Genomic DNA, 23,875 nt, shown 5'->3' with positions numbered 1-23,875 from the left:
TCCTGCTAGGGATTCTCTCTGTCTCTCCCTCTCTGCCCTTCCCTGGCTCATTTCTCCCCTTAGAATGATTAAAAAACATTTTTAATAAGACAAAAAGGGAAGAAGATTGTAGGAGCATACCCAGAAACCTTTGGTAAGAAGTAAGGTGGTAGACCAGGACTGTGGCTGTTAGGAGAAATCTAGTCACTGACTGGGGATTAAAATACAAAGCAGCATAGAATTCGCAGTAATGCAGTACATTTGCATGCCCTTTTAGGCAACACTTTAAGGTGGAAATGGGCAAGAAGTGAAAACAAAAAATACAAGGCGATCTATGAAACAGGAGAAATTCAGTTGGAGAGAGGATTTTTAAAAATCCACTCTACCTGTAGGAAGGACAGTGGAAGCCAGTTCTTGAATGCTGAGTTGTTCGCCATATAGAGAAAGGTCTTTTAGGATTTAAGTGATATCCTAAGGTTTATTTTAACTGTACACTGCCACGTGCAGTATAGCAGTAAAGTGCCTTCCCCAGGGCAGCAGTCTGCACTGTTATTAATGGCTTCACTATTCAAGGTCTCTCGGTTCCTGCCATACAGTAACTTTGTGGCCGCCTGAAAGGCCCAGACATACCAAGTAAGTTCAGTAGGGTTTTCTCAACTACTGGGTTGAATTGGCCTGGTTTCTGCTGTTCATAGTCTTCAGTAACCATTGCCGACCTTCCTGTCTACCTATGTGATAAACAGCTTTTCCTAGAGCCACTCACAGACATGGCAACGTTGAGGTTTAAGTAGACTGTATAATATTGTGTTTGGCAGGAGAGACCATTAAAAAAGAAATCAAAGCAACTCTCATAACTAGATTCCCTTTTGAAAGGTGTTACTGATCAAGAAATAAAGCTCCGAATTGGAAATCATTTGGCTTAAATAAATAACTGTACCCTTTTCTCTTTCCTCCCCACTCAGGCCTTACCCCACAGTAGACTGATATGAAAGAGTACACAGGTTTACTTGAGGCTGATCTTTCTTAGTGATCAGTGTGGAAGATTTTTTTTTTTTTATCCTCGGTTTTAGTAGAATCTTTCTTACTTTTTAAATTTTATATAAAAACGACCTCCCACCTGCTATACAAAAACTACCATGTCCATCTGCAACCTCGATTTTTTTGGGTTGAATTATATATATTTTTTCTTAATTGTGTATCATCCAGGGGAAATAGGGACAGAGGATCGTTTTTGAACGAGACTGCTCCCGGTTAAATTCCACAACGTGCATATGTACGCGCATGCGCCAGCCCACAGCTAATGACTGGTTGCAATAAAATTCGGTAAAATTTCAGTTTAGCTTCATCACCTCTGAGACAGTGAAGTAACATTAAAGGAGGAAAAACAGAATAGACGAAGAGAGACAAATAGATCAATTTTCTTTAAATAAAGACATTTTAGGCAGGAACTAGCATTCATTATTATTTTTTTTAGGTTATCATTGCCATTCCTCAGTATTATATGCCTATAAACTGCCTAGCAGGACTTGTATGTGCTTGAAGAAGCTACATTTTCACGGCAGGAGAGGAAATCAGAATAAATCACTGAGACGCAGGTGCACAGTAACACAAGGAGGCTCTTTCCCCTGCAGCCTGAATGCCTGGCCCATAAAGCAACCGCTCTCCGGGGTCTCCCGGAGCTAAGCCAAGAGGTGGGGGTGGGGGGAGAGGGAGAGAATAATTGTTATTCAGTCTTCTTTAATGAGATGTATTGCCCACTGCAGAAAGATTGTGGCAGTGTCTTTTGTTATGCTAATTAGACACCATTAGAGCTTGGCTGCCTTTGATTTCTGCTTAATCCTTTCTGCTTCCTCAGCCTCCATCCTGGCTGGCAAATGGTTGAAAGATAGTGGGATATAGCGCATGTGTTATTTATTGCTCACGTCTATGCCGAGGTCTTTGGTAACAGGGTCAGTAAGAAAGATTTATCCTACCAAAGGCAGTATGGATTTTGGACATTCATTATTTAGGTTTTTTAAAAATGAATTTGAGAAGCCTCGATCTCTGCCTTTTCAGTCCAAACACCATTGTTTTGTTTTGTTTTGTTTTTATATGGCTGCTTTCGCAGGCACACGGAATGGAAACGGACAGGATGGAAAATTTAGATGGCCTCCCCTTGGTTGCCTGGATTTCCCTTAAAAAAAACAAGCAAGTTGGGCATGCCTTAGCTATGGGGGAGGTTGTGATGGACCAGAAAAATGGAAGCAAGAATAATGTAAAGGTCAAAAAGAGAAAATTTCCCGGGTCACAGTTCCCACCTTTATAACTTACAGATATGTGTGCATTTTTTCCTAAAATTAAATCGTTGCATCTGTATGATTACCAAAATTATGAGTGTTTGTGAGTGAAAAACATTTTTTTAAATGACCAGTGAAATGGAGGATTTCTGTTAAATCCTTAAAAATTACATAAAAATGGTTTAGAGCAGCCCTGTCCAATAAAAATGTCCTATGAACCACAGATAGTGTTTTCAATTTTCTGGTAGCTACACTAAAAAAGAAAGAAAAGAAAAAACAGATGGAGTAAATTTTAATAATATATTTGATTTGACTCAGTATGTCAAAAATATATTGCATGTAATCAATATAAAATTCATGAAATAGTTTATATTCTTCATGTTGAATTTTTTAAATCTGCTGTGTGTATTTTTTACTAGTGTGTCTTTTACAGCCCCTCTCAATTGGGAGTTGCCACATTTTAAGGGCTCATGGCCAGTGTCCTGGATGGTATGGGTTTAGAGTAATTCAGTCACTCACTTGCCTAAAAACAATTGTCAATATAAAATCCATTTTTCATGTTATAGATGACTATTATGGGCCGTATGACTCTGGCCACGTCACTTAATCTCTAATGAGCCCTCGCCTTCTCATCTCTAAAATGATGTATTTGAACTGAATGATCTATTAATTACTCCCACCCACACCAGCTCTGAAATTCATGGTTCCAAAAATTCACATGTAGAGTCTGGGTGTACTAGAACTTATCCATCCTTTTCTATAATGTACTGTTTGAAAAGAAGAGGTAAGGGCGATCAGCAAGTAATCCCTGCACATCACTAGAATTACATCAACACTGGATCTCTAGAACTCAGTGATGTTTCTTTCTTTCTCTGTGTAATCTGGCTAATTCATTGTGTTATAAGTGAAACAAAAATCCTAAAGACACTTTCCAGGAGAGGCTGTCTTTTCATTAGTTCAGAGCTGTTAAGTGTGCTCACTTTCTGTGCCTTTAAGAGAAGCTCATCAAGGAAGATTGACCCAGACTTACTGAGTAATGACTGGTAGAGACCAGTGTGAAAAGATCAGGAAGGTAGAAGTGAATGGAAGTAATTGTGCACTCTTAGAATTTAACTTTTAGTAAGAAGGGTTCCACAGTGTATGTCATAGTGGTCTCACTTAGTCATCCCATTAATAAGATCACTTGGATAGATATTACTGGCAACATCTGGCCTTGGGACTCCAGATAATTTTAAATGGTGAGCACTTTCCTATATTGCCTGAGCATTGTTGAGCTTACTCGGTGTGGGAAGAATAAACCTAACATACTTTGTTCCATATCTGTGACAAGAAAGGGCAAATTGATTCGGGTTTGTTAAGAGAGTGGATCTCATGTTCTATGTTTTTAACACAGTTGGGTTTTTTTTTTTTTTAATTCCACAAAAGCATTGTAGATAATACCGTAGAATGTTCCAGAATACCAAAAATGTACAGGCAGGTCATTGAAACTTGGTTGTTTTTTAAACTGGAAGTTCAGTTAGCACACAGGTCTACATTTCTGATCCTGAAAAGGGATCAGATTGGCATTTATCATATAACTATTTGCTGTAGAGAATTATTTTAACCAGCTCAGTAAAGCATAGTTAATATACTATTAGTGTTGGCTCTCAGCCAGCAGGTGACAATAGCTCTTATTAAGAATGGGATTTTAGGGGCGCCTGGGTGGCTTAGTCGGTTGGGCGTCCGACTTTTGCTTAGGTCATGATCTCGCGGTTCGTGGGTTCGAGCCCCGCGTCGGGCTCTGTGCTGACTGCCAGCTCAGAGCCTGGAGCCTGTTTCGGTCTGTGACTCCCTCTCTCTCTGACCCTCCCCTGCTCGCGCTGTCTCTCTCTCTCTCTCTCCTAGAAATAAATAAAAATATTTAAAAAAAAAAAAAAAAAAGAATGGGATTTTAGGGGCACCTGGGTGGCTCCGTCAGTTAAGGTTCTGACTTTAGCTTGCTCAAGTCATGATCTCGTGGTGTGTGCATTCGAGCCCCGTGTCAGGCTCTGTGCTGACAGCTCAGAGCCTAGAGCCTGCTTCAGATTCTGTGTCTCCCTGTCTTTCTGCCTCCCTCCCCTGCTTGCTCTCTTTCTCTCAAAATAAAATAAATAACAATAAAAAATTTAAAGAAAAAAAGTGGGATTTTACCTCTCACTGGGAAGAAACTCCCTTAGATTGTTTTTTCTCATGATGGAGTGGGCCCATGGCTGGGAAGAAAAACCAGCCGGCGACTGAAGACAGGGCGCAGGGCTGTTAGAAGAAATGTCACAGTCTGATTTGATTCAGGAGAACCACCTTGGGTCTGTCTTGTTATACTGCATCACCGCTTTTCCAAAAAACCAGACTGTTTTTTGCAGTTTTCTTCCTGTTTCTTCTGAAACATGAGGAAGAATAATAACATCACAAAGATACTCATGGCAATTAATGGATATGCGTAGATGAAATACTTAAAGGTACAGATGTTCTACCTCAAGGGAACATTTTTTTCCTTTTGAATGTATTTTTTCCTGTTCATAAGTAGAGCTAAACAATATATGTTTTTTCACCCAGCAGATACTGCTTTTAAAACCTCTCAAAGCATGTATTTTCTGTCAGTGTCCAAGAGCCCGGTATCAGTCAGCCCCTTTGAGAATAAACCATCCATTGTTCCTCAGGAACTTTTAAGTAGACCAATAAACTGATGGCAAGCATTTTGAGTTCGATGGACTTGGAGTCTCATTACTTGTTTTCTCTGCCATCATCATTTTTGACACACATTCCTGTGTCATGGCCCTTTCATTAGAGAATGGAACTGTTGAGTAAGGATGATATTAAAATTTAATGTTATTGCTATTATTACTGTTGACTGTTTTTAGCATTAGTATGCCTGGTTCTTTCATTCCCGCTTCTGCAGGGCCAGGAAACAGGAGTGTGCATAAACAGTCAGGGAAATTACCGTACACCCTGGAGACCCCACATCGCATGCTCTGCCTGTTGTGAACGACGAATCAAAATGGAAAGGTTATCATTTTCATTAGCTAGCAAAGAACAAGACCATACTTTTCTCCAAGTGTAATTACAGTGGCTCATTGGCAACATGACGCTGCAGTCATTAGTCTGAAGGTGTGTGTGAGGGCAGGCTTTTGCACAGACACTAGAAATATTATTTCAGAGTTTAGGGTCGCAGCCTTGTGTTTAACATGTTCCAGGCAGCTTGGGGGAAAAAAAAAACTAATTTGACTGGAGCTAAAGAATGACATTTGACATTTCCCAGAGTCATGCATTCAGAAACCAGTCAGGTAGAAAAATTGTATTTTATTATCTACCAAAAAACAAGAAAACAAAGAAAACTGTAACAAAAAACCCTCCACAGCTTAGCTGCAGAAGTTGAATGTCGGACTGTTTTGTAGGATAAACAGAGGTAATATTCCAGTTTATTAGGAATGTGATATAAATAATTATGAGAGCTTTTGATAGATGTGTTCTAATCTCCTTTTTCCCCCTAAGGCAATTGGACAGAAAAATTAATTTCTCGAAACTTTTCAGAGGAAACAAAATAATTTCTTTATCTTCCTATTAACTGTTTTGAGAAATAAATACTTCTTTTACACTGGTCCTCATATATATATCTGTTCTTTGTGAATGCTTTTTGGACATTGAGCAGTTATACTGACGTATTGAGGTCTCTTGAACCTGACCCCCCCGTAAAGGTTGAAGTGGATGTTTTTTTTCCAAAGCCTTCTCTCATGTTCTCTGTATGAAGTAAAAGAGAAGTGAGAGAGGGGGGGAAACGCTAATAGAAAGAAATAAACTTTACATACAGTTTACACTTAAAGTCATACACAGTTTAAAACAACCTTTTACTTCTTCAAGTGAAGGGAATCTTGCATAAGTAACATTTCTTCCTGAGTTACAGGTAAAAGTCCACTTAGTCTCATGTCTTTGTTGAGTGTTATGATGCATGCCTGCCTTTAAGCAATTCTGTTTAGTCTCTCTCTCTCTAAATCCTGAAGGATTTAAAGCCGTTGTAGGAACTTACTGAGGACAAATGGAGAAACAGAACAGACTTGAATGAGCATTCATTCAGCAACCAAACTCTTTTGGAATCTACTGCTGTTTTAAGGCAAGCGCGTGTTTTATGTGTGTTATCTGGCCATATGGTTAGAGCTGATGTTTCTCACAACTTCAAGCACTTAGGAAATTTTAAGCATAGATGTGACACAAATAACAGCCAGCTGATGAGGTAACGCACTACAAATTCTCCCCAAAAATCAAATTTAAAAACACTGCTTTTTGTTTGTCACAGATGTTTCTCTACCCAAGGAAAAGTTAGGCGCAGCAGAATGAGATCTTTGATGCTGTGCGTTTTCTCCAGGTAGCGTGGCATTCCGGGCCCAAGGCTTCCTTTTCGTCTCTGTGTCCGCACCACGGAGGAAATCACCACATCTTGCTGGCTCTCTCTGTGAAATCTGAGATTGCCAGACCCCCGTCCGGCTCTTTAGGGAACCTCTGCCTCTGTGGGTAAATAAACAAACAGATAACTCGGAGAAGCTCTCTACTGTCTTTTCCACAGGGCCTGGGAAACTGCCACGTGCGTTCCTTCTCATCCGGCTCTGTTGGGTCACCAGGAACGCAGGGGCTCCTGAGGCCTTGTTCTACGCCCATCCCTACCTTCGGTGACACGGTCCGTGAAATGGAAGAAGAATGGTTTTATGAGACTGTTCTTATACTTCATTTTTCATAAAACATCTTTCTAAAGTTAGAGCGGACCAAGTTCGGCACACCCTAGGGAAACAGCTTTCTCTGCGGACAGTTGATGAACTCGAGACTAAGTGGGCCTGCTTGTAAGAGCAGGTGCCGGAACTGGCGACGGCCCCTTGCACCCGTGTCGTCAAGTCAGACTTCATCAAAGGAATCTGAGTTTCCCATAGAAATCCTTAACTTCCCAGCCCAAGTTCCTAAACTCTGAAATGTTGAAGAAATTAGGGGCGCCTGGGTGGCTCAATCAGTTGAGCGTCCAACTCTTGATCTCGGCTCAGGTCATGATCTCGTGGTTCGTAAGATCGAGCCCCATGTTGGGCTCTGCACTGAGAATGCAGAGCCTGCTTTGGAGTCTCTCTTTCCTCCCTCTGTCCCTCCCCTGCTCATGTGCTCACTCTCCCTCTTTTCTCTCTCTCTCAAAATAAATAAACTTTAAAAACAAATGTTGAAGAAATTAGGTGTGCATTTTAGTTAATTGACTATATAGGTTATGTGCCTATAAAGAAAATCTGAGGGAAAAGGTTTGTCTTTGTTAGGGTTATAAATCAAGGGCTTTCCTGGGAAGATTTTGACAGGCTTCTTTAGACTCCCATCACTGGACAGCTTTGTGAGAGACTTTGTAACTCTTTCTTTGGTGGGCATTAGAGATCACATTACTTTAAGTGCAGCAAGGAAGTAGCTGTAAATTTGTAGAGGGCTGTGAGCATACATTTACTTTTAAGGAAAGTGAGCCTGGACGTAAAGTGTGTGTTTCCTTCATTTGAAAGCTCATAGGCATGCCAGGCCCTAGAGTGCCGATCTACCATGAAGGATGACCCAGAACTTTGGAACTGAGAGGTCCCTTACATGTTATAACCCACTTCTCAGCCTGTCTCTCCTTTCCCCACCTCCAGCCACTTTCACCCACCTCTGCCTTTTGTGACAAGGAATGTGAAAACCCAAAAAGCAGTCAGTCCCATCTCTTTTACCTTAAAAAAATAACCTACTCAGATCCTACGTCCTCACCCCCCCACCCCACCCCGCCCCAGCATCTACACATGATGGCAGCTGGTTTATTTGAATAGCCCTCTCTGAGATACTCTTTCCTAAGGTTCTGCTAGAACTCCGCACCCCTTCTTCTCCCCAGACCTCCATGTGCCCCCTTCCCTCCTGTCCTGGAATGTCCCAGCCACCTGGAAGCCGCCTCAGAACCATTCTTTGGGGTCACATTTCCACTGGCATCTTAATTCGTGCTGCTGGTCACAATCTTTGTGCAGACCTTTACTTTCAGCCTCTTATACATTCTGGGGAGTTTGTTCATTTCTTAAATAGCACAAGCCGTGTCCTGAGCCGGTGATGTCACGTTGCATTCCTGTCAGCGATGGCGGGGTAGGCAGAGAAGGATATCAGAATGTCAGGTGAACGGAGATGTCGCAGAATTTCGGAGAAGACCCAGTGTATTCTCCGTCACTCTGCCGGTCCCTGCCCGTGGGCTCTCTCTGCCTTTAGCACAAGACAGAGCTGGGCCGTGGCTGTCCTCATGGCCTAAGGATACCTGTAGCTTCACCCTTTTTCTCCAGATACCTGCTTCTCCCCCGCACCCCCCAGGCCGGGACATCCTTGCTGGTTAGCAGAGACGTTCTTAAGGCAAATCAGGACAGTTACCCTAAATCTCGTTTGTTACATGTGGGTCTTTAACCATGCTGGGTTATCCTGTGAAGCTGGGGAGAAAACAGTTGGAGAGTAGAGGGCAAGGTGGCTCATATGCAAACCCCTTCCTGTCACCAAGGCAAAACCCTCTTCTAGGCTCCCGCCTGAACTTCCCTCCTTCCTTAACGTCATTGGTGTTTTAAACTTTACTTGAAATGGTCAATTCTCTTAAAGCTTATATTTGATACTCACTTCGTTGCAGCTTCATTCTTCATTCTATATATTTATGCTCTATGTATCTACATTCTATATATCTTCTTTATGTACGAGAGCATTTAGTTTTTGGTTTTTGTTGGTTTTTTAAGGGGGTCGGAATAGATTGCAGCAGCTTTTGATAAAAATCCTAGTTCCTTGGGCTCATTTTTTTGCTTAGTGTCTTCTGAGGAACTTTAAGAGCCTCACCAGTGAGACAGAATCCATGGCCGAGGGGACAGAAGGGAGAGATGTTTGCCACCATAAATTACTACACATAGCCGTCTTCCTGCATCCCTTTGGCAAATGATAGTTACATACTCCCCTACAAAGAGTTCTCTGACGGATGATCGAAAGCCTTTCCCTCTACTGTACAAACATAGCAGGTCTTTCAAGTTCTGTGTATGCCTTGCTACCATTGTTAGTATGTCCAGGTAAAACAGAACAGCCCAGAGATGATGACTACAGCTGTCCACATTCGTGCTAACAAGAGGAAAGAACCAGCTACGTTTTCAGTGACTCCACAGTCTCATATTGTTGTTAATTTCCCGAAAACTTAATGTGAGAGATGAAGTGTAATTGCAGATTTCCTTAAGAACCATTGACAGATACTTATCTTAAGTTATAAGCAACTCACACTGTGAAATGTGTATAAACATTCTAAGTTTTCTTCCAGAAGAATATACTTCAGTGAAACCCAATATCCATCAGTCTTTTTAAATAAACAGAGCCATTCCGTTCAGAGTCGATGTTGAGTAGACTTTCTTTTGTTGCGACTTGATTTTTAAAAGAGATTAATGTTGCAGGAACTTCCCATTAGTTTTCAGGGAGTGAAATAAGTCTTTGATAAGTATCATCCTCGAGACCTTACGACCTTTGGCTAAGGGGGCTACATTTTGAATGAGGTGGTAAAAAGATAGTAAATTACAGTGTGTTTAGGTATTGGCATTGTATGATGGAGAGGGGTGTTTGGTGTTTTGTTTTGTTTTTAATTGTTAGGTGGTCTGTTTAGTGCAGCTGTGTTTACGTTTCCTAAATGCTAACCGCCTGAACATGGTGACAAATCCTCATATATGAGACTAGGGACTGCTTTTTAAAAATCTTCTTGTCCATGTGCTTTAATAATGGAGGGTTGTATTTATCAAGTAGCAAAGGCAAAAGTAATTTTGGGCAAAATCATTCAATACAGCTAGTTTGCTACATCAGACCTTTTGAAAACCTTGTAAAAAAAAAAAAAAGAATTGATACTTTAAATGTTGCATTTCCCAGTGGAATCAACTTGAAAATGGTAGAAGTTTTTAGACTAGTCACCTTTCTTTAACCGGTGTTTTGGTTGATTTAACTTCTTGGTTAGATCATAAATGTAGATCGATCCTGCAGGGATTAACAGTCCCATACTTTTGCTTGCTTTCTTCTTAAAAAAACAGTGAATGAAAGGTCATGGCTTCAACAAAGAAGAAACAGTTGTTTATGAGAGAAAAAAATGTATATAATGAATAAACAGCTATGCTTATTTAATCAGTAATTTCAGAGTCCTGTGCAGTGCATGAAATGTTTAGATGCAAGGACGTAATGACTAGTTTTTGAGGCATTTTCTTTTAGTGTGACATCCCTCGTAACTCAAATTAGTGTTTATTACTACTCTTTACTATTGCCAAAAATATTTTCATGAATTTGGATTAGAAGCAGCTTGTCCTGGCTTGTTTTGCAACTTCACTTGAAGAAACAAAGTGATACTTAGAAGATTTTTGTGTGTCTTAGAAGTCTTAATTATCTTACTTACCTGGAAGGAGGAAGCTAAGTTTTGTTTCATAGTCATGTAAGAAAATAAGATTTCATGGGATGCCTGGGTGGCTCAGTTGGTTGAGCGTCCGACTTCGGCTCAGGTCATGATCTCACAGCTTGTGGGTTCGAGCCCCGCGTCAGGCTCTGTGCTGACGGCTAGCTCAGAGCCTGGAGCCTGTTTCAGATTCTGTGTCTCCCTCTCTCTCTGACCCTCCCCTGTTCACGCTGTCTCTCTCTCTCTCAGAAATAAATAGAACATTTTTAAAAATTTTTTAAAAAAGAAAAAGGATTTCATGCTATGCGCATTTCATATTAGTGCACAGATAATAATGTCTTTCAGGAAATTGGAATTAATGGCTCCTGTATTAGCTGTTAAGTAAGTAGCAGTCTAGCATTAGACTTTAAATCTTACGGATCCAGAGCTCTTGGGGTGGGCATTTTTGTTTTAGATTCTCAGGTATTTGCCCCAATCTTTCCTTTTTTCTCCCCTTCTCTCCACAGATTGGTGAAAGACAGCAAGTGTTAGTGACGGAAGAATCTTTCGATTCCAAGTTCTATGTTGCACACAATCGATTCTATGAGCAGGTGAGAGACACTTCTGCGTTCTTAAGCTTTCCCCAAAGTGAGAAGGTTGTGAAGTAAACCACTTAAAGCAAAAGGAACTTAAAAGGGATGGAAGGTGGTAGAATCTTGTCACCGCAAGGCTGTTTTACAGCATCAAGCCAGCTAGACTAACCGGGGGCTTATCGTGGTGGCTTGGTCTCCAGAACATCCTCGACAAAAGAGTAAGTGTGTTTTAGTGCTCATTCATCCCAGANGTGGTTGGTCGCTTGGTTGTTTTTTTAGTTGTGTTTAGTTTTAGTAGTTTTTTTTTTTTTTTTTAACTTCCACCTTGATAAGAATGTTGGGGGCAAAGGGAAAGGAGTCCAGTCGGTGCTTCCAGCTCAAACGGTGTGAGCCACCCTGGAGACCAGTCTGAGGATCAGAACAGCTTCAGTCTGGGAGTCATGTTCAAGGGNCCCCCGGCTCCCCCCCCCCCCCGGCCTGCCCTGCACCCCCCAGGGGCCAGCCAGGCTTTAGCACTGGGGACTCCACTCTCCCCCGGTGGGCCTGGAAAGGGCCCAGGGAGAGAGGGCTTCTCCTCTCCTACTCGGGGACGGTCCCCGGGGCACAGGGACCCCGTGGGTCACCCCTGGACTGTGCTCGCCTGTCTTAATGTCAGGTGGGGTTTCCTACGTTGTGCGTCTTTCTCATCAGGTAAGAGGTGATGTTTTTCGGCTGTGAGTCGTGGCTGAAATTAGAGCTCCGCCGCCTCTTCAGGCCGGTGCGGGCGAGTGGGGGAAGGGAGCCGGGAGGCCCCCGCCCGCTGCAGAGCCCCCCGCACCCACTCCACGAGGAGGGGCCCCACGCCCGCCCCGCGTCCCCAGCGAACGTGGGAGGAGCCCCCGAAGGCGCCGCGAAACTGCCCGTTCTGTTCCAGAGCCGAGGAGGCGCTGTTCCCGGCGCCCCGCTTTCCGTCTCAGTTGGCTCGGGAGAGCCGTTTCCTATGCAGCCAACCTGCCCGGCCCCGGGGAGGGGCCCCATTGTAGCCGGGGTCGCCTCTTCCCTCCCGCTTCTCTGCCCTCTGGGTTCCTGCCTCAGCGGGAACTGTTTTCCCCTTCATTTTAAAGGCAGCGGCACGCCTCGTTCGCCGCTTCCTCCGGTGTAAAGCGGTCGGGCTCTTTCCAGTGATTAAAACTGGAGGGGACACACACACACACACACACACACACACACACACACTGATTAAAACTGGAGGGGACACACACACACACACACACACACACACTGATTAAAACTGGAGGGGACACACACACACACACACACACACACAATGATTAAAACTGGAGGGGCCACACACACGCACACACACACAATGATTAAAACTGGAGGGGACACACACACGCACACACACACACAATGATTAAAACTGGAGGGGACACACACACACACACACAATGATTAAAACTGGAGGGGCCACACACACACTCTCTCTCTCTCTCTCTCTCTCTCTCTCTCTCTCTGAGCCCTTCATTCAGATAAAGGCAGCAGATCAAGGAGAGTTATTTTTCCCCCGGAATCGCACCACATCTCTCAGAGACCGTTTACCCCAGAGATTTCCGTGTTTTATAAAAACCGATTTAAAAGGGCTTTCCTATTCTGATACGAAGCTCTTGTAGCTCCTGCACTTGCTGTGAGTCATGCACCACCCGGGCGACCTTTCTCCTGCGCTTTGCTGAAGCGGCGTGCTCGAACCCAGAAAGACCCAGGTCCCCGAGAGGCGGCTGGGGGCCGCCCGGCGCCTCCCTGACGTGCTGGTCCCCGCGGCTCAGCGTATCAAAGATTTCACAGGAATGCTTTTCCGAAGTGAGATGAGTTCCAGAAGTGAAGGTCGCATCTAGATGTGCAAGTGCCTGTTTATTTTGGATCCCACCTTAAAGAGCCGGGCCCGTCGCGGCGGCTCTGAAACGGCAGCGCGAGGCCGACACGCTGTGTGCGAGCCGACGGCGAGGCCCAGAAGGAGGGAAGCGTTCGCTCGAGGTAAACAGGCGCTTTGATCAGAAATCGTCGGTGGAGAGAGACCGTCTGGCAGTTTCCTGTGACCTCGCCAAGCGGGCCTCGCGGGTCCTGGCTGCAGGTGGGGCCTGGAGGCGTTTTGTAACAGAACGAAGGCTGCGGACAGGAACCCTTACTTCCCGGACCTGTCTGGCCCCAAACACTGGCCTTTGGGGTATTAGAAAGGTCGCTTACATGTCCTCCCCGCCCATCACACACCCACGCTCTCGCTCACACACACACACACACACACACACACACACAGACGTGCAGGCCTTTTATTTGAAGTGTCTACTCAAGCCATTATTCTGACAGCTGACTTGGCAGGTATTAAAAGTATAAGGCTTTCATCAGTGCTGTCTCCGCTTCCTTCATTGCCCGGGACAGCCGAGAGCAGAATATCAAAGGCCTGTCCACAAGTGACTGGCTGATTGCTGGGGGGCTTCCCGGGCCTGCCTACCACATGCCTCAGGACAGCGGGCGGCCCGCGATGAGAGAGCATTGTCTGCGCCCGGCAGGTGGCTCCTTCCAGAAATGCCTTCCTCCCCCGCGAGATGTCCAGGCCTTCCAGCAGCTGCAAGATGGAGCCTACTTAGGACGGGATCTCAGAGCAGAAGAAAAAAGATCTGAGGGGACGAAATCTGAATAATGAAGTATGGGCCTCAGTTAATAGTAACGCATTGGCATTGGTTTGTTAATTATATATCCTACTAATGATAGGGTGCTCACAATGGGAAGACTGGGGGCGAGGTGTCGACACCCTCTGCCTTCTTGCCATAATTCTGTACATCTGAAACGGTTCTAAAACTTAAAGTTCACTTAAAAAAATTAAGCCTTATGAATTTTTTTTTAAAGGTTTTAGTGCCCAAGAACCCCACATTCATGGGGAAGATGATCGAAGTGGACATTTATGAATCAGGAAAACATTTTATGAAAGGGCAGCCGGCATCGGACGCCAGAGTATACACGCCATCCATCAGCAAACCCTTAGCGAAGGGCGAAGTCTCAGGTTTAACAGAGGTGAGTAAGAGATGCTTTTCTCTCCGCCCTGCTGGCCACACAGCAGCTGTGGAGGGACAGTGACTCCAGCCCACGCTTCTGTTATTATTGAGAGTCCCTTTTTATGTACGCACCAGGCTGTGATCCTTTGTGACAGACTGAAATCTGAATTAGAAAGATGCATTTTTGCTGATGCCTTTAGCTTTGCCCCTCTGCCCAGAGAGGGAAGAAGCCCAGGGCAGCAGGCATTATTTTTGGGCGGGGAGGGGGGGAGGGGAAGACTGAGCACTGAGTCCCACCAGATCTAGTATATTTCGGTGTCAGTAGATCCTGAGTGGAGGAGGGTGAGGAAAGGGACATATTCTTGCTTTACAAAACCATTTATCGTACAGTCAAAAGCCACAGTTAAACAGGCACTAAACCGTGCCCAGTGCGTGTGGTTAGGGTCCTTTCTCTAGGGTGTTTGTTGAATATCTCTTTTAGTCATGTGGAGTGAAAATTAAACAACTTTTTTTCTTTCTATAAAAAAGTAACCTGACCCCTCTTTTCTACCTTGGTGTAAATATGGCTGTTTGCCAATCTCTCTCTTACATTTCATTGAGCTACAGTTGTAAAAGCTGATGGAGTGTGAAATGAAAATGTGTGTCACATTTCCAAGCATCATTTGATGTCCTTTCTCCAACACAATTGTTAAGCACTCCAGAAAAAGTATGCAGCAATGACTTCACACGGGCAAAAAGGGAGAAGTGATATTTATCTGACCGTACAATCCCTCAATTGTTTAAATATGTGTATTATCTTTCCCCTGAAAATAAATCACAACAGCATGTTAATTAGACTTTGAGAGTAATGACAAAGAGCTTCCTCTTATCCCTGCTCGCACCTCATGTGGTGATGGACGCTGGTGTCCAAACATGAGGGACACCTCTCACGAGCCTGACCCATGTCTGCACACAGCCATGTGAGTGATAATGGAATGACGGGCCCTGGCCTTTGTCACAGCCCAGCCAACTATGCGTCGTCCTCAACCCAGAGTGAGCTCTAATACTGGATAAGCATAACCATTAATGTTTGCGGTTGTTCAAAAAAAAAAATCTTTGAGGTTTGGGATGGATGACCCGGAAGGAAGAGTAGAATTCAGAATTTAAATTTTATTGCTAGAGTCAGCTTTGGATGTGTTAGCTAATACTTCAGAAATTTTTTTAAAAAAAAGTTTTTTTAATGTTTATTTATTTTTGAGAGAGAGATGGGGTGTGATTCGGGGAGGGGCAGAGAGCGAGAGGAGGACACAGGATCTGAAGCAGGCTCTGGGCTCCGAGCTGTCAGCACAGAGCCCCACATGAGACTCGAACTCACGAACCAGCTGTGCATGACCTGAGCTGAAGTCGGACGCTTAACCGACTGAGCCAGCCAGGCTCCCTGGTACTTCAGAAATTATAAAAGGAAGTTGGCCTTTTGTTGTTGTTTGCTTTTCTACAGAGTGTGTATTACAAGGCTGCCTTTAAAATTGCCACAGTGAGGGGCACCTGGGTGACTCAGTCGGTTGAGCATCCCACTCTTGATTTTGGCTCAGGTCGTGATCGCAGAGTCACAGGATCGAGCCCCATGTAGGTTCTGTGCTGCACATGGAGCCCACTTGGGATTCTCTGTCTGTCTCTCTGTCTCTCTCTCTTTCTCTCTCTCTGTCCCTCTCCCCCATTCACATTCTCTCTCTCTCTAAATAATAAAGTAAAAATAAATAAAAATTAAAAAAATAAGTTGCCACAGTGCAAAGGATTTCACAGCACATGGCAGTAGTGGGCAAATTATTATTTCAAAGACGCTGTCGGGTATAGTCCCTTCGATGTATGTCTGTTGAAGAGGATAGTGCTGGAAACATTATCATAAACCAAGAAAAGCAGTGCCCTTCTGCCCCTTAACTCTGCTGTTTCTTGCTGGAAGGGCAGCCCCATTTAAATTCCGGGGGTGGGGAGGGCAACCTTTTCTTCTCTCCCTCCCTCCAGCCTGGAAAGTGTGTTGTCCTCTGTTCCCACCACCAGCTTTCTTCCACCCTGGGCTGTCCCCGGTCCTTGGGAGGCTGAGGAAAAGGTCACCTGTGTGCCGGGCCTCCTGGGTTTATAGGAGGGGTCCTACCCTGTGCGTGAGACCAGAGGGTTCCAGATTACCGATATGGATGCTTGCATCGCGGGGGAATGCACACAAGTGTCTCGTCACCATGTGTGACTTCCTGCACGGCTGCCACTTCATTATCCATCAGCTTGTAAAGCTATGCCAAGCGCGGGCTCCAAAAAGCCTTCTTTAATGAATTTGCCCTGGTGTGAGAAATGTGGTTGCTTATGATAGAAACCAAAACACGTGAAGCAGGAAGAGAACAACCTACATTTTTGTAGAACTTAGAAGTAGATGGTAGAAGGGGAGTCCTGCTTCAGGCACTTTGGGCTCTGTGAGTACCAAGGAAGGTGCTGGAACTCTCGAATGGAAACATCAGCTCACCTCCGCAGATGAGGTGTGGCCTTGGGGTCAGGCAGACCTGACTTTGCATCTGAGTTGCCAGTTTGCCCAAGCCACGCGATTCCTGAGCCTAATTTGGACCATTATAATAATGTCTGTCTCACCGGGCTTCGGAGGAATACGTTCTGGGGTGCACGCACACCACCCAGCCCTGTTCCTGGCACATAGCACACCTGAAATCTAGTTGCGTCTAGAAAGAGCAAACTCTGAAGATGACCTGGTTTTGTTCATCGTTTCAGCCATTCCCATGCAGGACACGTTTACGGAGGTTAGGGTGGGGGGTGCATCTCTATATATTAGGATCATCTGTTCAGGGCCAGGAAACCAATCCCATCAGAATGGGTGTTTTCATTGTGCAGGCTTTTCCTGAGATTTTCTGGAATGATGGCCCCGCCCACCCCCCACTATACACTTTGTAAAGAAATCTGGAAAGGTCAAAGCATCTAAAGTGAAATACTGTGTTAAAAAATGATTGTCCATAGTAAATGCGTTACCGTAATTGAGAATTTGATGATAACTCTGTAAGTACTTAGCCCTGTGCTACTTGAGAGTTATTTTGTCTCACTCTGGGCCCTGCTGACGTCTTTTGGTAGAACTGGGGAGAGGTACAGCAGACTGGGGGAAGGACTCCAGGCTGTGTGGACGTCCTGAGATCCCGATTCTAGCATTCTGGCATTTGCGGTAACAGACTTTTGTGACCTTCTGTATTACCACGTAATGTTCGCCAAACCTCGGTTGTCTCTGAGATTCTGTGACTGAAATATTCTATTTGACAAAAATGGATTGAATGAATACCTACCCTGTGGCGGGGCTTTGAATTCTATAAATATTCATAGAAATCAGGACTTGCTGTTTTCAGATAATAATAGGTAAATGCTCACAGCATGATGGGAAAGGAAAGCAATAATAAAGTCAAAGGTTGCTGTCCCTCAGAAATTAGATGCTAGTGGAAACAGCATATGGTAATATCTTTTTATGATTATTCCTGTCTTCTTTTCAGTTTGGTTAGAGGAATAGAGGAGGAGAAGGCGGGGGGGGGGGGGGGGGTGAGGCTGGAGAAGAACCAGAATTAGTCTGATTGTTGTGTCGGGAAGATGGAAACAAACTTCCACCTGTGCTCTAATAGAGACCATTTCTGGGTAAGTATCATTTTAAGGATAATTTCAGATGAAAAGATTATATAATATTTAAAACAGTGGAAGGCATCATGGAGTTCAAAGGGATAAATGTAAATCAAAGAGAGGAGGGATCATGAACTTGTTTTATGGAAAGTATTAGGGGGCTTTGTTCTTAGGAGGAAGCAGGGGACACATATGCTTTCAGATGTGTTCTTGGATAAGAATTCTCAAGTGTGGTCCCCGATTTGCAGCATCAGCAAATCTGGTGACTTGTGAAAAAGGCGAACTTTCCAGCTTCAGCCCAGACCTGAATCAGAAACTCTGAGAGCAACACCCAGCAACCTGTTTTCTTTTCTTTCCTTTTTTTTTTTAAATTTATTTCTGAGAGACAGCCAGCGTGAGCAGGGGAGGGTCAGAGAGAGAAGGAGGTACAGAATCCGAAGCAGGCTCCAGGCTCTGAGCTAGCCATCAGCACAGAGCCTGACGCGGGGTTCGAACCCACGAACCACGTGATCATGACCTGCGACAAAGCTGGACGCTTAACCGACTGAGCCACCCAGGCACCCAGCAACGTGTTTTCTTAATAAGCTTTCTTGATGATGCTGATGCGTGCTGAGGTCTGAAAAACACTCTCCTAAGAAAATACGTCTCAAGTGGGAAGGAGTGTTTGCTACTTATAAAGGCAGTTTTACTATTTTAATGTGCTCACACCAGATTTCCACACTTCCAGCTTCAGACAGTAGGGTGGAATCGCATCTCCGTGGGCGGCGGAGTCTCTCGTCCGTGTATTGAAAATCCTTCAGAAGTGGGTTGTAAAGATGGTGTTGGGGACACGCATGTGGCCCACGGGGGAGGGGGGTGTTCAGTGGCAGGGGCCAGAGACATCGGAACCTTGAGCAGAAGCACAGTTTTAAGATGTGAAGAGCATGGTTATTTTTGCCACACTCCCTCCTGGAACCTAAATTTGTAGTAACGTGTCCTGTTCAACATGATGATCTTTTTATATAGTTGAAGTTTCCACAGAAAGTTGCTTTGGTGTTCAGTCATTTCACCTGAAGAAAACCCGCGGGTAAACAGGGCCTGCCGTCACCTGTACCTAATTCATGATCATGTGATAATATGACAAACTACCTGAGAGCCATCATCGAAGATTAGGATCAGTGAGTTGTTTTAACTCTCTTATGGAAAATTTTTATTAGAGAAAATTTAAAGCATATACAAACGTAGAGAGAACAGTATAATAATCTCACATACCCATCACCCACCTTAAACATCTGTAACTTCTTTCTTCCACACTGAAAATCCCAGGCCCTGATAACCCAACCATGAGTACTCATTGCTCGATCCTGTGACACTCATTTAAGTGTCTAATAATAACTATACCAGTGTTGTCACAAACGCTGTGATTACTGAATATGGAGTTTAGTTGTGGGGGGTGGTGGTGGTAGTTTTGCAGCTGTTGCTGTTCTTGAGTATGTCCTTTGGGGGATGTACATGCCTATAGTAGTTTTAAAACTTTTTTTTTAATGTTTATTTGTTTTGGAGAGAGAGGGAGGGAGAGCGTGTAAGCAGGGGAGGGGCAGAGAGAGGGAGTCAGAGAATGCGAAGCAGGCTCCAGGCTCAGAACTGTCAGCACAGAGCCTGATGCAGGACTCAAATTCACGAACTGTGAGATCATGACCTGTACCAAAGTCAGATGTTTAACTGACTGAGCCCCCCTGGCCAATAAAGGTTTTAAAGTCAGCCGAAATCGCTGCTCTCTGTACAGCTCTCCCAACAAATGGATACTCCTCGGGAGCATTTGTTCTACTTTGCTTTTTTTTTTTTTTTTGAAATTTTAGAATCTTAATTTTGTTTCAAAATTATGTAAGATACTTTACAAAATCAAATCTACAGAAGTATGTTCTGAGAAGTTCACCTTCTGTCTCCTCCACCCTGTTTCTTCTCTTACCTATTTAAGGAATTTTGTTTGTTTTAGTTTTGTTTATTCTTCCCATGGTTTTTTGTTTGAACGATATAAACAAATACATGCGCATATTTTTTGTCACCTCCTTCTTAAATTGTAGACACTTTCTCTGGTTTTCACTTGACAGTGTATCTTGACAGCTACTGCCTTAGCAGTATATAAAAATTCAATGAATGTTTTTATGATTTTTGTTAGGCTGGTAAACAGAATCCACAAGAGTCTATAGTGCTCTGGTATCTAAGTTGAATAATATTACCTTGTATGAAACTCAACATCTTTTTGGTCAAAGAAAAGGGTAGGTGGAATTATCCCAAAGCATTAGGTAGCCAGAGAAACAGGCCAGTCAGAGGTTAGGCGTGGTCAGCCTTGCGAGCACAGCACAGTCCAGAAGCCAACACTGGCTGGAAACACCTGCATCCAGAAGAGAGGATGCTTTGGCCAATGGAGTTCAAAATCCCTGAAGACCATCCCTATTTGGAAATGAATGCACCTCATTCCTTAGCCTGGTACCATTATATATTTGATTCATTTACTTTCCTTTGTTGAGTCCACGTTTTCCCAGGCAATATTTGACTATAATGTGCCTTCCTGTGCAAATCTGCCTATAGGAAGAAAATAGATTTATTCACCCCTCCTAAGTGGGCTGTTCATAAATTGGCATTCTGCTTTTATATACTGGTCTCCTTTGCCCTGTCCATGTGGTCTTTTCTGTAGGTGAAGGACAGTTTCTGAGCTTTCAGAGTTGTGTGCCCAGCCCTGGGCCCCATTAAATCCCACAAGGCAACAAATACCACCTCATGTGACATTTTAAGAGGCAGCGAGGGATTGTTCCTCGCCTGATTGTTCCACTCTGCCGTTGGCTGAATGTTCCACGCCTACTGCGCTGACTCAAGCCAACATTTGTGGAGTGCTTATTATGGACCAAGTCCTGTGCCAAATATCTTACCTGCACTCGCTCACTCCTAACCCAAGGAGGAAGATACTGTGATTACTCCTGTTCTACAGATAAGGAATCCGAGCATCCGTAACTCCATAAATAACTTCCTTCACAAAATTAGAAGGTGGGAGAGGCAAGCCAGGATTTATACGCAGTTCTTACCGACGTTCAAGCCTGTGTTCTTGTTTCTGAATTGTTGTAAAACATACACGTAATCAGTCTTGCCATCTTAACCACTTTCAAGTGTACAGTTCAGAAGGGTTAAGTACTGTGTATTCACAGTGATGTGCAGTGAATCTCCATGCCTTTCTGTTGGTAGAGCTGAAGCTCCATTCCCATTAAGCGACTTCATTCACCACTAACCCCAGCGCTTAGTCACCCCCGTTCCATTCCCTGTCTCAATGAATGTGACTGCTCCGGGTACCAGACCTTATATAGGAGGAAGCATATAATATTTATCGTCTTCTGACTGGCTCATTTCACTTGACACAGTGTCCTCAAGGTCCATCCACCATGAGCCACGTCTCAGAATTTTCTTCCTTTCGAAGGCTGAACAATATTCCATTTTATGTGTGTACCACTTGTTTATCCACTTCTCTGTCAGCGAACACTGGGGTTGCTTCCACGTTTTGGCTGTTGTGAATAATGCTGGTGTGGCTATGGCTGTACGAATACTGCTTTGAGACCTTTTGAGTATATACCCAGAAGCAGAACGACTATATCATATGGTTTTTAATATTTTCCACAGAAGCGGCACCATTTTACATTCCCACTAACAGTGCACAAGGATTTCTGCTTCCCCACGTCCTCACCAACACTGGTTATTTTCTGGATTTTTGGTCGTGGCCATTCTGATGGGTGTGAGGTCAGGCCTGGGTTAAGCCCAGGTTCATACCACCTTCCCTTTGGAGTTGTGAGAGTCTTATTGATCACGTCTGGGCAGTAGTTTCCATATACCAGTGCAGGCTCAGACTGGATCCAGAGAGAGAGAGGAAATGGTCAGTATTAACCATCTTCTCTGTGTTCTGTAAAGAGTGGTATTCCAGTTATAGGTCTGTGTTATAAAGATAGGAGAATATCAACACTACCACTGCTTGACCAAGGCTAACTAGTTTTACTCCTGAGGTTCTTTCTCCTTTTATAGTCCACATTCTAACAAATCAGTTGAATCCTACCATTTGTTGTTGTTGTTGTTGTTGTTGTTTAAATTTTTTAAATATTTTTATTTATTTCTAGGAGAGAGAGAGAGAGAGACAGACAGCGTGAGCAAGGGAGGGTCAGAGAGAGAGCGAGTCACAGAATCTGAAACAGGCTCCAGGCTCTGAGCTGGCAGTCAGCACAGAGCGCGACGCGGGGCTCGAACCCACGAACCACGAGATCATGACCTAAGCGAAAGTCGGACGCTTAACTGACTAAGCCACCCAGGCGCCCCTGTTGTTGTTGTTTTTTAATGCTTTTTATTTTTGAGAGAAAGAGATGGAGCATGAGCAGGAGAGAGGTAGAGAGAGAGGGAGACACAGAATCCGAAGCAGGCTCCAGGCTCTGAGCTGTCAGTACAGAGCCTGGTGCAGAGCTCGAACTCACACACTGTGAGATCATGACCTGAGCAGAAGTCGGACACTTGGTCAACTGAGCCACCCAGCTGCCCCGAATCCTACTGTTTTCTAAGATTGACACTTAAAGAGTCAGAGCCATTTTGTCTCTGGGAGAAAAGAAAAAAGAAGAAAATTCTCTGCCAATTCTAAACTTATAAATAAGTAGTGAGTTTTATTTCAGAGTTTTTCTCTCTTTGAGTTTATTCCTAGTAGCAAAGGACTGCTTGAAAGAAAGAACAGGTAGGGTGGCTTTGTGAAAAGAGCTTGAGATTCGGAGTCTGTCATGTGTGGGCTCAGTCTGGTTTCCCACGTGCCTCTGCTCTTGTACGGTTCCTTGAATCACATTTCCTTCATCTATAAAAGAGATGTAATTGGTTCACAGAGGATTAAATTAGATAATGTGGGCAGAGTGCCTGGTGCATAGTAGGTATATTAATATTTGATGAAGGGATTAAGAATAGTTTTAAAAATCAATGATTTCCTGGCTCTTAATTTTTTTTACTTCCTTATTTTTTTTAAAGGTACTTTACTTCCATTCTCCACTATTTTGCAGCAGTTAAGAACGTTGATTCTGGGGGTGCCTGGATGGGTCAGTCAGTTAAGTGTCCGACTTCGGCTCAGGTCATGACCTCATGGTTCATGGGTTCGAGCCTCACATTGGGCTCTGTGCTGACAGCTCAGAGCCTGGAGCCTGCTTCAGATTCTGTGTGTCTCCTCTTCCTGAGCCCCTCCCCTGCTCACTCTGTGTCTCTCTCAAAATAAATAAATGTTAAAAAATTTTTTTATTAAAAAAAAGAACATTGATTCTGGATTCTGATTACCTTGGGCTGAATCATTGTTTTACCATTTACAAGGAATATGGGCTTGGCATGTTACTCTGCCTCTCCCCACCTCCGCTGTCTCCTCTGTAAATGGAGATAATGACAGTACCTACTTCATAGATTTACATAGAAATGGCTTAACGGTCAGTAAAGGTTGGCTACTCTTAATATTATCATTATTAATTTGTGACACATGCCAAGCAGTAAAGCAACGAAGGTAAAAATTGCACAACTTTCTATCATTGGGAAAGTTTTAATCCGGAGCTGTTGATTTCCTACAAAATGAAGGATAGAAACAAATTGGGCTCCTCCACGTAATGAGAATAACAAATCAACAGAAAGAGATTCAGTAGCAGTCTTGTAGCCTTGGCTCTTCTTCCTGACAGACATTGCTTTCTATTTATGCCTCTTTTTAAAGGAGAATATTCTAGAATGGAGGGCAGAACCTACCCTTCTGTTTCCCACAGGCGATGGGAAGGCTGCCCCCAGGGTGCCTGGCTCCCACCTGTTCCTCATCTGTTGGGACTTTGATCCCAGTAATGGATCCACTTGAGCAGTTAGAGAGCTCAGCCCCATCGCGGCCGACTGCCCGGGGAAAAGAAGCCCAAGTCGTAAAGGATGCATGGTTTGCCTCCGTTACCCGACAAAGGG

At 44.0% G+C, this 23,875-nt stretch overlaps 1 protein-coding gene across 6 annotated transcripts in view; it reads left to right on the top strand.

Moving 5' to 3' along the window:
* The window catches only part of CDKAL1 (CDKAL1 threonylcarbamoyladenosine tRNA methylthiotransferase), a 700,075-nt gene that overhangs the window by 601,925 nt on the left and 74,275 nt on the right, over positions 1-23,875 (top strand). For all 6 annotated transcript variants that reach the window (XM_077769569.1, XM_077769571.1, XM_077769566.1 and 3 more), the window contains 2 exons: positions 11,184-11,267; positions 14,133-14,297. In XM_077769569.1, coding sequence (XP_077625695.1) covers positions 11,184-11,267; positions 14,133-14,297 — 249 coding nt within the window. The remainder of the gene's footprint in view (positions 1-11,183; positions 11,268-14,132; positions 14,298-23,875) is intronic.

This window comes from Crocuta crocuta, unplaced genomic scaffold (assembly GCF_008692635.1).
Source record: "Crocuta crocuta isolate KB4526 unplaced genomic scaffold, BGI_CrCroc_1.0 scaffold145, whole genome shotgun sequence".
Lineage (NCBI taxonomy): Eukaryota > Metazoa > Chordata > Mammalia > Carnivora > Hyaenidae > Crocuta > Crocuta crocuta.
The sequence above is the reverse complement of the archived record's forward strand: the minus strand, read 5'-3'. Positions and strand labels throughout refer to the sequence as shown.